Raw genomic sequence first — 14,845 nt, forward strand, 5'->3', positions numbered from 1 at the left:
AAAAACGAGGGAAAAAAGCAACGAATTTTATACGCAAACCAAGAATATTTCGTTTCTGCGTATCCGTCACATTGATCATTCATCCCTCCAACTAGCGCAAGGCAACAAACATATGCTTCAGCTAAATTATACGATATGTGGATAGCCTGTGTGACAAAACATAATTTTTTTGTTAGTATATATATATAAGCTAATGTGAATTATTATTAATTTTGTATTCATTCGGCCAATTACATTCGTTCTTTCACTCATTCCCATTTACCATAACACTCATTCACTCTCTCTCTCTTACTCTATACTGGGTCACTGTCACCAAAACTACCATTTATTCCCTCTTATACTATAATTCCTATTTCACTCAGTGCCCAGCCCATTCACCCTGTCTTTTATCCTCTTTCATTCAATCGTTTCATTCATTCTTCTTTCATTCTACATTTCATTCCCTTGCTATTAGCTTACCAATATTTTTTCAGCTAATCTGCTTCCTTGGGTGTCTGTCCATCTCCCTCCCCTACATGGTTACTTATTTGGAGTGGGCCCCCCAGGCCCCTACACATGGCAGGATAGTCCTGGTCATTCCGGTTTAATCTTACAGGTTACTTGCTATCAGGGCGCTTAATACAGCTGAATCCTCAGTTTTTTTAAAGTCATCATCTGGAGGTGGTTGGAGACATGCCCCTACACATGGCAGGATAGTCCTGGTCATTCCGGTTTAATCTTACAGGTTACTTGCTATCAGGGCGCTTAATACAGCTGAATCCTCAGTTTTTTTAAAGTCATCATCTGGAGGTGGTTGGGGAGACATGGGCATTTTTGGCTATTGATTATTGTTTACCTGCTGGGGGACTGAATGAAATGCTTTACAATTTTCTTCTTCCATTATGAATAGATGTTCTTCTCCCAGGGAAAGGGGGACCAATCTATCCCCTTCTCCTGGGAGACCAAACTGGGTTCTGGGGATGTCATAAATTATACATTCATGTAGAATGTGTACAGTATTCGCTCTCGCCACAGGTCAGGTGCAGGTTGGGTCGTCAGTCCTGAGGAGGTTAGTTTCGCCTTTAGTGGAGCCGTGTCCTGTCAATATAAATGTTGTGAAAAGTCTAGGAGCGTACCACTTTGGTGACTTTGGGTTAACCATTGCCACCTGCTGAAGAAACCTTTTGGTAACCAGACCTCGGGTTTCCTGCTCCCAATTTGTTTGCCATAGCTCATGGAGTTTTGCGGCTGTTCTTTTCCTTTCAGCCTTGACGGTTGGATGATCAAGGACTATCCCCAGAAATTCTGTAGATATGACCTTTTTAAATCTGTAATATAAGCCTTTTTTGACTACTTCCAAGTAAAGTGGGAGAGCACCAGCCAGCGCATGCAGTGCAGGTGCACTTACAGTACAGCATGCTCTGGTGATAGTGAGAAGTATATTCCTCTGTATTGATTGTAACTTATTATGAAGTCCTGACGTAGCCCAGTGGTCAGGAGCGAGAGTGCATAGCACGTCTTTCCTTGAGTGGACCGGGGTTCAAGCCCCTGACTACTAATTATGATAAATATTTGTATTGAGGATTTATTGTAAACTCTACTGACTTGGTTGTCGTGCCGTAGTATAAACAGAAAATTTAATTTTTTATTCTTGGTTCTTTATAGCCGGGCGGATGAACCACGCACTGGCTCATATGTTATAATACGTAGGAACACTGCATGGTATATGATTACCAGGGTATTTCTTTTGAGCCCCCCAGTCTGCTCGACTGAACCTGGCAATCATGCTTGCAAAATATTTCCTTTTTCTTCGCCAACTAGGCCAGACAGGGAAAAAAGTTAATTTTGAGTCAGAGTCAACTCCAAGGTATTTTAATTTTGAGTCAAAAACAACTCCAAGATATTTTAATTCTTTTACCATTTTGGTAGTAGTTGTGTTTATTTTAATTTATGGAGGTTTTCTTATATCCAGATTGTCTTTTGGAAGTATTTGTTTGGTTTTGTCAGGATATGGTCCTTGAGGTTGTCACAGACATTCTCTCAGATATGCCAGACAAGCTGTTCTTGCTACCTGGGAGTCTAAAACGCTGATGGAACTGATATTCGGGTGTCACTCAAATCAAAGTGGACCCAATTTCGGCGAAGTCCGGACGGTCTATGACAGCCAAATCCTCTTCTTGCACCTTCACGATGGTGGGACTGTTAGTAATCCTGGGTATAACCTTCATGCACAAGTACATGGTGGGTGACCACCCAGGTGTGAACCAACGTAAGCAGGGGTCGAGGTGTGGCGCCCACACCACATGGAGGAACGCCGCCCCTCTATGTTACCAGGCAGTACTAGGCGGTAGATGACTCTCATCAACCGGTGAAATACCACCACTTTGCTTATTGGAGGCTTGAAGTGGTGGAACCCATGTTTAGTCTCTAGAGCTAAGTTCCGGTCAACCCTTCCCTATCTCTTCCATCATGCAGTATGATTGATGATTTTTGAGGTTATGATGAATGTCGTGGCGAGATCCAATATTCCTTACATTTCGAGGGTACAGCTCTAAAACGGTGTTCGCAGGCCGGCCGCTAGTTAGTACACCGGACTGAACCTATTGGTAACTCTCTAGGAAGCTTCCGGATCAGCTAGTGTATAATCTTGCTACCTCTACTCTGCCAGATAGTGACTGGAGGGAGTCCGAGTAATGTGTATGCGGGGAGCATTGTCGAGGCCACGTTATGTCAAGGATCTGGGTATATTCTTACCACATGTACCCCATATCCAAAAATTTCATTACTTCATACAGCATGTCCCACCCACTTTTTCTTACTATTGAATACACCATGAATTGTCAAAATAATAGAGCAAGCTTATCTGCGAAAAGATCTAAACCTCCCAAGGACTTCCTAATTCATTTCACAAATATACGTGGTCTCAATTCTAATCTCAACGATGTCCATTTCCACTTGCAGTCTTCCAAACCCCATGTACTTTTTCTGACTGAATCTCAGTTATCAGTTGATTCAACTACTGCTCATCTCAGATGTCCAAATTATTTGCTGTATGATTCCTTTCGCCTCAAAGGTGGTACTTGTGCATATGTCCGTTCTGATATTCCCTGTCAGAGACTTGGCAATTTGGAATCTTCTCTGGCTTAAAATCTCTCTACCTCATTGTGTAAAATTCATCTGTTGTCTCTACCGTTCTCCCAACTCCACTAATCACTTGGAGCTTTTTGACTTCCTCTCTTTGCAACTTGACTTTCTCCAGTACAACTTTCCTAACAGTGAGGTAATTTTCCTTGGTGATTTTAACGTTCACAACTCCAGCTGGCTTCCGTTTTCTAGTCACACCGACCCAGCAGGTCGAGATGCTGAGGCTTTTGCAATTACTAATGACCTAGCACAGATTGTTCATTTACCTACAAGAATACCGGACAATCCTAATCATACAGCCAACAAGCTTGATCTTTTTCTCACAAACAACCCTTCTAAGTACAAGGTTGAAGTGAGAGGTCCTTTAGGCACTTCAGATCACAACTTGGTGATTGTCTCTTCTCCAATGGAACCTTTATCTCATGCCTATTCCCAACCTCGTATTGTTTGGCATTACAAGAATGCAAAATGGGATGACCTGCGAGACTTCTTTTCTTCTTTTCCTTGGTCTGATTACTGTTTCAAAACTTCTGATGTCAACGTTTGCTCAGATCGTGTCAGTGAAATTATTCTTGCAGGAATGGAACCCTTTATCCCCCACTCCACTTTAAAATCTCGTCCTTTATCTAAACCTTGGTTTTCCAATAAATGTGCTAAGGCTGTCCAAGAGAAGAACGTTGCATATCGTAATTGGCTTGTTTCTAATTCTTCAGTTTCATTTTCTGCCTACACCAAAGATCGCAACAATTGTAAAGCAGTTATTAATCAGTCCAAACTAGAGTTTGAACATGCTAAGAGTAGAAAACTTGCTTCTTGCCCTAATGGTAGCCGAGCATTCTGGTCTCTTGCCAAAGCTATTGGACGCAACTTTTGCCCATCTCTGCTCCCACCTCGGTCCAAACCAGGTGGTTCTGTTGTCACTTCAGCCAAGGATAAAGCTGACCTGCTAGCATCCCATTTTTCTTCGAGCTCATGTATTAATGATCTTGGTAAAACACCTCCCACCATTCCTAACACGCTCCATTCAATGCCTCCTGTGGTCTTCCGTCAAAAGGATATCAGAAGGATTTTGATGAATCTTGATGCTAAGAAAGCTCCAGGTCCTGATGGTATTTCTCCACTTGTTCTCAAAACCTGTGCTCCTGAACTTACTCCTATTCTTTGCCGCCTTTTTTCACTTTCTTATTCCAAAGGTGTTTTTCCTTCTGCTTGGAAATTTGCTCATATCCAGCCAGTTCCTAAAAAGGGTGACAAATCCCTCCCATCCAATTATCGTCCCATTGCAATTACTTCTACTCTTTCTAAAGTAATGGAGAAATCAATTAACCGCCAACTCTTAAACTACCTAGAAACCTTCCGTCTGATCAACGATCGCCAGTATGGATTCCGTCAGTGTCGATCCACTGGTGATATTCTGGCTTATGTTACCCATTTATGGACTAATTCAATGGAAAGGTTCGGTGAAACACAAGTAGTTGCTCTTGACATCTCAAAGGCTTTTGATCGTGTTTGGCATAAAGGTTTTCTAAACAAGCTTCCATCTTATGGTTTGCCAACTGTTTTTTGTAATTGGTTATCCAGTTTTCTCTCTGATCGCTCACTGAGGGTGATGGTAGATGGCTCTCTGTCTTCTAACTTCTCCACTAATGCCGGTGTCCCCCAAGGTTCAGTTCTTTCCCCCACTCTTTTCCTCTTGTATATCAATGACCTTCTTCCATTGACTGGAAATCCTATCCATAGTTTTGCCGATGATAGCACATTGCATTCAACTTTCCATTTTGAGAAACCTTGTCCAGCTCAATCAGCTTCAAGTTCTCGAAAATCTGCTGCCAATTCCTTAAATGCCGATCTTCAGGTAATTCTCCAGTGGGGCAAAGACAACTTAGTTGATTTCAACCCTTCTAAAACTCAATCTTGTCTTATATCTCGCAAAAAGGATTCTTCTGCTCCTATGCTTATCTTTAGTGACACTCCGATTTCTAGGCAAAATGATATATCTCTTTTGGGGATTACCCTGACTTCTAATCTCTCTTGGCACAAGCACATTACAAATATTGCTTCCTCTGCATCTAAAAAACTTGGTTTTCTCTTTCGCTCTCGGCGTTACTTTTCTCCCAAACAGCTGCTCACTCTGTATAAATCGCAAATCCGCCCTGCCATGGAATATTGTTCCTACATCTGGGGTGGTGCCCCCAAAACCTTTCTCAGGCTTCTTGATTCCATTCAGAAGAGGGCAGTTAGGTTAATTAATGATTCATCTCTAACAGAGTCTCTCCACTCGCTTTCTCATAGACGCACTGTTTCTGCTGCATGCCTCTTCTACAGATACTTCCATGGGCACTGTTCTTCTGAATTGGCTTCTATAATTCCCGCTCTCTCTTTCAAAACAGTCCGAACACGTGCCGCCACCAGCCAACATCCATTTACTGTCCAACTTCAAACCCACAGAACCAACTTTTCATCTTCCTCATTTATTCATTCAACTGCCGTTTTCTGGAACAACCTTCCTTCATACGTATTTCCTGAAAATTACAATCTACAGAAGTTCAAGTCCAATATCAACAAATATCTTCTTTCGTCTTCTCAACCTCCAACCCAAGCACGGTACTAAGTACTATAGGTTATAATACCTCTCGTGTTTGGGGTTCTCATAAAAAAAAAAAATATATATATATATATATTTTGAGCATGTGCATTTGCCCACTCCTGCAGCTGCAAGAGGGTGGCATTTGATCTTTGCTCTACATCCACTTGCGGATGACTTGATTCTCCTTTTACAAGGAGAATCAAGTCATCCGCAAAGGCTAGGCTTTCCACCAGGTCCAGATCCAAGGCACATTTCCACTGTGCCCAGATCCAAATTCATCCAGAACAATGTTCCAGAAGAAAGGGCCAAGAATTGAACTTTACGAGCAACCTTTATTAAGAGAGGGGCGTGTCAATTCCTGGAACCGCGTGCGTACTGAGACACTTCTGTATTTGAGGTAGCTGTTTATTACCTTGTACAGATTGTTTGGGAAATTTGCTTGGCGGAATCTCCTGAGGACACTAGGCCACCAGAGTGAATCAACTGCCTCAGCAAAGCCAATAGAAATTTCCAGCATATATTTCTCCTATGTTTATCGCCCCAGATGTGGAAACAATATTTCATGGTAGCGCAAATTTGAGATTTACCCAGTATTTCTTTAAAGAGCTACTCACTCTGTGAGTAGCTCTTTAAAGAAAAGTAACACCAAGAGCGAAAAAGAAAACCTAGTTTTTTAAATGCAGAGGAGCAGAAGAATCCTTTTTGCGAGATATAAGAGAAGGCTGAGTTTTAGAAGTATCGAAATCAATAAGTTAACTTAGTCCCATTCGAGAATTACCTGGAAATCAGCATTTAAGGATTTGATATTGAACATTCAAGAAGTTAAAAATGTTTGTGCAAGGTTTCTCAAACTGAAAGGCGGAATGCAACGTCGTCAGCAAAACTATGGATAGGATTTCCAGTCAATGGAAGAAATACATTAATATACAAGAGGAAAAGAGCAGGAGGAAGAACTGAACCTTGCGGAACACCAGCATTAGCAGAGAAGCTAGAAGCCAGAGAGCCGTCTACCATCATCTGCATTGAGCGGTCAGAGAGTAAACTGAATACCCAATTACAAAAACAATTCATAAGACGGAAGTTTATTTAGAAGACATTAATTTTATACCAAAAACTAACAAACGCTTTTGAAATATCAGTAGCAACTGCTTAAGTTTCAACTAACTTTTCCATTGAATTTGTCCATGATGGGTAACAAAAGTTAGTATATCACCAGTAGATCGACTCTGATGGAATGCATATCGGCGATCATTGATCAAATGGAAGGTTTCAAGATAGTTTACGAGTTAGCGATTAATGGATTTCTCCATAACTTTAGAAAGAGTTGAAGTGAGTGCAATGGGACAATAATTGGATGGGCGGGATTTGGCACCCTTTTTACGAACTGGCTGGGATGAGCAAGCAGAAGGAAAACCCCCAGTGGAATGAGGTGTAAAAAGGAGACACAAAATTAGGGGTAAGCTCAGGAGTACCAGTTTTGAGACCAAGTGGAGAAATCAAAATTTTTCAAAATTTATCTGACATTCTTTTGACGAAAGATCACAGGAAGCACTGAATGGAGTATAAAAAATGGAGTGCATATCGATTCAAGAGTTAGAAGAAAAAAACATTCATGTTACTTTTGGATTCCTTCGCTAATAGTAATTTTTAACGATACAATAGGACGTCGATTATCAGAACTGGAGTTTAACCAGCTTGTATAATCCAGCTGTTTGGAATAAATTTTTAAAACTGAGTCACTGAACTTTGCATTATTAAAATGAAAAGCTCCAACGAGACAGAAATTTTTAGTCCCTGGCATAAATTTCATTGAGACACATTTTTCAGGGGTCTGGCACTTTTATGTTTTTATTATTAATAAATAAAATATAAAAGAATTATCTATTAACAATAATTATTACTTATTTATTTTTTTTCGCAACATCTATCTCTGGGCTTTTTGGAGATGTTAAAGTGCAATTTTCGCTGAACTGAACAAGATGTCATTGAGGCCTTAGCACAGACATATCTACACGTAGGTATATACCGTACACATTTTCCAAAACCATTTCCTAGCGCATCCTTTATATGCTCGTAGAAGACTTTAGATAAACAGGATATCCCACAACAGTAGAATGATAATATTCATTGATAGAGCCAAATTACGCATCCCTTAAATCGCAAATCATCCAGCAGATCATACATTACAAAGACTGAAAGAATGAGCTATAATCACAAATTTAACTTCTGTCGAGTCAGTAATAATTTTGACAACAAAATTCACGAGAGCAGCAGTTCCAACACATCCATTCCTTTCAATTATTAAATATTTTCTAAGATGTTTCTTATATGCATTATCAATTGTCTGATATTGCTATTACGAATTTCGAAAATTTGCTCTTTAGAATACTGGTTCTCGATATAGTTCTTTTTCAAATATTTTTTGAATCTAGTAATTAAATTTCTAATGTTCAGCTCAGCTGTTCCTGAGCAGTTTTTCCATTGGGCACTCTAGACATTTTAAGTTTCAGTTTTTTTGTAGGACAAGGGTCTACCAAAATAAGAAAAAAAAAGGGACCCGAAAAATTATTATTCAAATAGAATTCAACGATTTTATTCCAACAATAAAATTCTACAAACCGATTGTTAAAAACAGATTTGTAAGATAAATTCTTTCTTCGGCTTTTTCTGTTAGCAAAATCATTAAAAACGTCATCAAAGTTCATACTGCGAGTGAGTTAGTGCTGGAATAAGCGTTGTGGAAATAACTTCAAAACCAAATCTATAAAAACGCTTTTGAATTTCTTTAAAAACAAAATATCAAATTTAACGCAAGGGCATTTTAACATGCTTGATATAATGTAGTGAGAACTCGGAATGAAGAGTATCTTAGTGCCTACGAACACCAAACGAAGAGTACCTAGGACCTACGAACACCACACAAAATTATCTTAGCACTTACTAATACCAAACGAAGGGTACCTAATCACTACGAACACCAAACCAAAGTATCTTTGTGCCTACAAACCCAAACGAAGAGTCCTTAGGGCTTACAAACTCTAAAGGAAAGTATCTTAGTGCTTACGAACACCAAACGAAGGGTACCCAGGGCTCGAACAAAAGAAGGCGGCAGAGTGATTCTTAAACTTTTTCAGCTGATCTGGCAACAATTATGCAAATAACGTAAGTTATTTGCATAATTACAGTCTTCCATGTGCAACAGTATCAAAAGCTTTCCTGAAATCCAAGCATATGACATCAAAATTATTTTTGATATTCGATTCCTTTGTGACCACATCATAGTAACCAATCAAGTTGGTCAGACAAGACCTCTCTTTAACAAACCCATTATTATTATTATTATTAATATCCATATGATGCAAGGAAGCCTAAGGCTTATGCTGCACCAGGAAAAAAAAAAAAAAAAAAAAAAAAAAGTTCCCGAGTAACCCTGAGAGAGAGAGAGAGAGAGAGAGAGAGAGAGAGAGTCAAAAGTAGAAGGGAATCACCAAGAAAGAGAAGAATGATGATATCCAGCTCAGGACCCTGGGTGTGCCAAGCCCATACTCACCAGATGTGAGCCCCCGGGGTTAAATGCTGTGTCTTAACTATTACTGCAGTCTTGCCTAGACGATCCTGCAATGCTTCTTTAACCAGAGACTCCATTACTTTCCCCCGGAACACAAGTTAAACTAACAGGTCTACAATTACTTTTGTCACCTTTTGAACCCCCTTTGTGAATTGGTGAAATATTTGCACACCTACAGTCAATGGGAACCTCGCCTGCGTCCAAGCGCATTAGTATGCTAAACGGAGAAACAGAATGAAATAATCGGCTCCGTCCCCCACCAGGTGGAAAAATTTTTGGGTTCAAATCCAGTTAATTATGACGCGAGGATTTTTTTTTTTTTTTTTTTTTCCCACAACGTGACTGAGTCAGTTGGACGAAGGTTACATGGTTTTCTCCTGGAAACTCAGGTTTTTCGTCAGCAGACTGACTGGCACCTCATGGCCTTAGTTGCTTTGGCAACTACACACACACATACATTTACCTACTTATACTAAGACACTGATCTCGTGACCTGAGTATACTTGCACTAATCTAAAAAACGGGCTGTAGTTAGCCGATCTTAGGCGGATGGAGTAGGGTTTCCCCAATGAGTTATTCTTAGTTTTGAGCCCTTACAACATGCCAATTTGCTTGGGAACACACACACAAGTATAATATACAAAACACTGACAAAAGTGTATTATGAAACACGGCCCCTATCGAGTATAACGAATTCTATTACTCTGAAATTCATCGATTTAAAATTAGTACTGTTTAGTTTAGTGGTGCCCTAAGCCCCTGAAATTTTGAAGGCCTCACTGCTAAAAAAATTTCCTATTTGGATATATATTTCAATATTAGTTGTCCCAAATATTGGGACCCCTCTGCACACATTTGTGTGCTCATGCATAGGCACGCCACTATATAAAACCGGGAACGTGCATTAGATATTTCCGATATTTAAATAAGATTATAGTATATACTATAACAATTATAAATAACCTTATTTAATATAGTATATACAAGATATTTCAGGCAAATAATTCTATTATGTTCGATCGGGGGAGTATCGGTTAATAAGCCACTACTATTAGTTGAATACATAATTAATACTATAAATAACAGAAATAAATAACAAGCATCTCAAACAACCTCATTCTTGAATACCTCATGGCTTCAGTTGCCTTATCATATGGCTCCTAACGTGTCCCGCTCCAAATCTTCTGTGACTTGCGATTAAGACCTTCAAGTCTTTAGAACGTTTTATTTACATTTGAATATATAAATATAATTTAAATATTTATATATTATACAATGTCTGTTCTCATAAACCGGAAAATGCCGGTAATGACACTTCTCGCCATTGTTTTACATAATTTGGTATATAAAATTCCTACACAGAACGATTATACAAAATGCACACAAGTGGGGGAACACTATCTTGCCCCACCACTCATAGCGAGGGCAATAAATGTAGGACTTTACCTTCTGCTGTTGTTTCCCCTGAGGTTCATTTACCCGTCAGACCTCAAGCGTTCCACGTGCAGGCAAGCTCACGTGCCAAAACTGTCTTACTAGCGAAGTTGATAAAAAAAAAAAAAAAAAAAAGGGGTAAAAGAAAGTCGTTAGACAACATCTATCATGTGACCAAAACATGCTAATCTGTAGGTGCTTGGGGGTTAGTGGAGTGACTTTTGGATCCACGCAGACGACTTATCGAAATTCTATTAAAAGCTTCCATACATTATCAGAAGAAATTTTTGATAATTCAACTGTTTCTGATTGCTCACGACTTTATAAAATTGCCATTCACTGCAGTACACAGTGATACAAAATAAAAAAGAAATAATACGCTTCATTATTCAAATTTTATAAGAACATTCCGATGTAAAAACAAAATAATTTAACTTACAAAATTGCATGCTTCTTTCCTCCATTCGAACATTAACTGCAGCAGACGTCTTTTTCTGAAATTACAATCGCCATCTACGATAATCTACTGAGTGCTGTTAACCAATAAATAAATAAATAATTCAAAATTATTTATTTAAAAAAAAAGAAGTTCTGTTTGTGCTCCAGTACAGGGGCAAGTGGAATAACGTACAAATTGAAAATGTACGTACGAATAACGTACCTGTGGCCACGTACGTTACCAACTTTCTATTGAGAAATAATAATATTTCTATCGAATGCCACTTCGTGAATTACAGAAGTATGTGGTTTCAAAAGGTATGCAAAAAACCTAGTTTTTTCGAAGAATAATCGTGATTAGAAGAATGCTGATATGACTGGGGTAAACTGAATGCTATGACATCGTATGCATCGATTTGGCTTGTTGCCAGTTATGCTGACATGTGTCAGCCAGCTGTCATAATTATCATGTTGGTGCTAGACAGATGCAGCAAAGTTTGCTAGTAAAAATGATTTCCACCAATCCCTCTGTATCAGAGAGACCGCTAATGTTTTCATTTGTCAACTGAACGTGGGCCACGCCGAATTTGCACCATCTTCGACTTCCGGTTTTTTCTCTTAATACCACGAATGATTTTTCCGCAAAGCAGATCGCTTAAGCGTATATGGATGGATTACTGTTTATCGTAACCACGCAGCTAGCTACTGTGCTGTTCTACACAGTTTGGTAAAGAAAAAATCATCTTGGCCGAGCTGATCACCCTCGGGTGGAAGTCCCATGGCTTTTTCTCCAGAAACTTAAATTTTTAATTCAAAATAAGTAAATAGATCATAAACTGTATCACTCAATATCCATGTACTTGTATTAGCGATTCATGGCTTTAAGTGATCTTCGGTTAGTTCTCTGGTAACACAAAAAGAGCACATTAATCCTACGATATAAAATAGCACACATTTTTCAAGGTATGGATACTCAAACTCAAACTGTTATATTTATGGCCACCCGTAATTTCTTACATATAGCCTTTATTTATTATGTCTGTAAATTGCATGTGTTCTCTGGTCGATTTGCCTGTGATACTGCTGATATTTAAAGAAAATTATGAAAATTAGTTCAATGGAAAAAATACAACTCAGTAAATTTGATGTTTTAAATAGCCATTTATTGATATCAGTTGTGTGTGTCGCCCTTGTACAGCCTTCTAGCTAGGAAAACGATGAAAATGGAAATGGCATCCACACCGTGACTGATTTAATCAATCTTCGGGAGAGTGTGGTGGTTCTACTTCCAGGAAATCGAGTTTTTCATCCAGTAAAAAGGAAAACAGATTGATACACGGTAATGACGCCTCACTGCCTTAACTGCTTTGGCGCTCAACGCACTCACACCAACAAACAGTGCAAGCAAACAAAGATAGAAAGAATAAACAACTAGCACTTTATCTCTTTATAAAGATAAAGTCTAAAGATAATGAAGACCTTATAAGTAATGGCATTAAAATGGCTTAATGAAAAGTTTTCAGGCTACTGAAAAATATGAACATCGTACGTAACATTGACAGAATTGCTGTTTGCGTCTCTAATTTACTGGTGGCAATGATTAAACTTGGGATGAATTTTAGATAATTGGGACTGACCCGATAACTGCGACTGACAAAGTTTATAAGATAAAATTAATGATATTATCGAACATACTGTAACACACCAATGCGACACGTTTAAGATGCTTAATTTTAATATTTATTTACCAATTTAAGATTATGCATTAACAACGTCAAAATATAAAGTAGGAGAAAGACTGAAAGTAGAAACATATTGAAGCTAAGGGTTTTGAAAATTGGTGGAGGAAACCCGTTTTATATTTTGCACCTGGAATAAAGAAAATAAAGTTTAGATGAATGGAGCAGAAACGTTTTAGGCCGACTCTCACACTACCTCTGAAATCGTTTGAATGTCGAGTTGTCATGGTGTTGCACCATGATCTCTGGGACAGTGTGGAAGACAACTGAAGTGGAACTTTTATTTACCATGATAGAGGGTGAAGGACCTTTAAGTATAAAAAAATTCTCTTATTTCTCATGCTTGAGAATTAAAATTTTAAATAATTCTATTTTAAGTTTAGAGAGAATTTAAATGAGAATTTATTCATTTCTATTACTTTTGTAAAATTCAGTTTTATCCAAAAATATACTGTCCAATTCAGAGGCAATTTTTTTTACTTTCCTATTACTGTCAGCCCGCCCACGCTTTCTCCTTGCTGGTCCTCAAGTGTTAAGATAAAGGTCAACTTACCGAGATGGAGGGTGAGGTTCACTTTGCTGGGATATTGGACGCCCTCATACATTGTTTCGCTCTGCCACCAGGTCTGGTTGTCGTTGTTGTTAAAATCCGTCAGATACTCTGGGGGATGGGCGAGTTGAGGAATGGATGCATCACACAACTCACACGACTTCTTGGCTCCGGTTGCACCGGTCTGTAGACAGTACTCAGTCGGGCCCCGAATTCCGCATGTGTTGGTGGCCTCGACGCGCACGTTGAAAGCGGCATTTACAAACTCTGGGATGCACCTTTGGGGTCGTCCCCGGTCGTCATAACATCGGCTTTGGGAGTCCTGACTTCCGGTGAAGTCCTGAGCTCGGACACTGGAAAACAATATTAGCAGACCATACAGGACAAACCTACCGCAGCTGCACGACAGCAACAGAGTCCGTACACGACTTCCCTCCGCCATTACACTCTCGTTCTCGTGCATCGACAGCCGCCGGTCCAAACCGAGAGCGTTATCGGTGGAAAGGGTCAACAGGTTTATGCGTTTGCACGTTCCCGAACAAACTCCACGGAAAGAAAGCGCGCAAGGAGACTTGGGAAGTGTGGGGAAATGATTGGATGGCAGGCGAATTCCCCGGCGGTTCCTTCCCTGTGACCCCTGCGGCTTGGTCACGACCAATTTTAGTTGGCGACGGGGGTGGAGCGGAAGTGGGCCGGAGAAAGTGACACTTTGCCTGATGTACTGATCCCCTCGTTGGGCAGAGCGGACGTCACCGCTACAGATGGAGGAAAAGAGAGACTTCCTGGGCCGCTGTAATGAGGCAGTCACTGACACAGTTCGCAGCACAACTCCGCTCCAAGGGGGGAAGTTCAAAACGCCTTTGAAAGTTAGCCTCTCAGAAATGTTTACAAAGTACCCGGAACGTCTGCAATTACGTTTACTATGACAGAAGAGCAGTGATTTTGGGGGGATTTTCTAACATTTAGCAAATAAACAATCTTAAAATATTTGTAGCTCTTCCAGTTTGGATGTGAGTAACGTTATTGAACAGCTAAGTTCAGTACAATAATAATATTTTGATACCTTCCAATGAAAGTGAAAATATGATGTGCTTAACAGTGTCTATTACAAGTTGTCCCTTATAAACTGGAAAGTGGACCTTTAAGCTGGACACGATCACATTAAGACAACAACTAAGTGCATGGCGTCAGTGTATTGTTTGTAAATTGAGGGCACTATATTGTCAAGTTACCTATTTGCTGGATGAAACTCTCGACTTTTCAATTAAAAATTTTAAAAATGTTAAATCTCGTCTATGCCTCAGTTATAGTGCGAAAAAAAGTTCATAAAAATTCCTCCCACCGGAGAAATTTTTAGTGGATTCGGACCCAGACGTTTTCCACACGGTGTAACATTGGAAAGTAAC

General features: G+C 39.5%; 1 protein-coding gene across 1 annotated transcript in view; it reads right to left on the minus strand.

Moving 5' to 3' along the window:
* LanB2 (laminin subunit gamma-1) overlaps positions 1-14,125 on the minus strand; it is a 166,945-nt gene extending 152,820 nt beyond the window's left edge. The window contains exon 1 of the mRNA XM_090375827.1: positions 13,443-14,125. Within this exon, the coding sequence (XP_090231953.1) occupies positions 13,443-13,902 (460 nt within the window). The 5' untranslated portion in view covers positions 13,903-14,125. The remainder of the gene's footprint in view (positions 1-13,442) is intronic.
* Positions 14,126-14,845: the final 720 nt, after the last annotated feature.

Source organism: Mastigoproctus giganteus, chromosome 6, assembly GCF_048544385.1.
Source record: "Mastigoproctus giganteus isolate SK-2022 chromosome 6, ASM4854438v1, whole genome shotgun sequence".
In the NCBI taxonomy this organism is placed as follows: Eukaryota; Metazoa; Arthropoda; class Arachnida; order Uropygi; family Thelyphonidae; genus Mastigoproctus; species Mastigoproctus giganteus.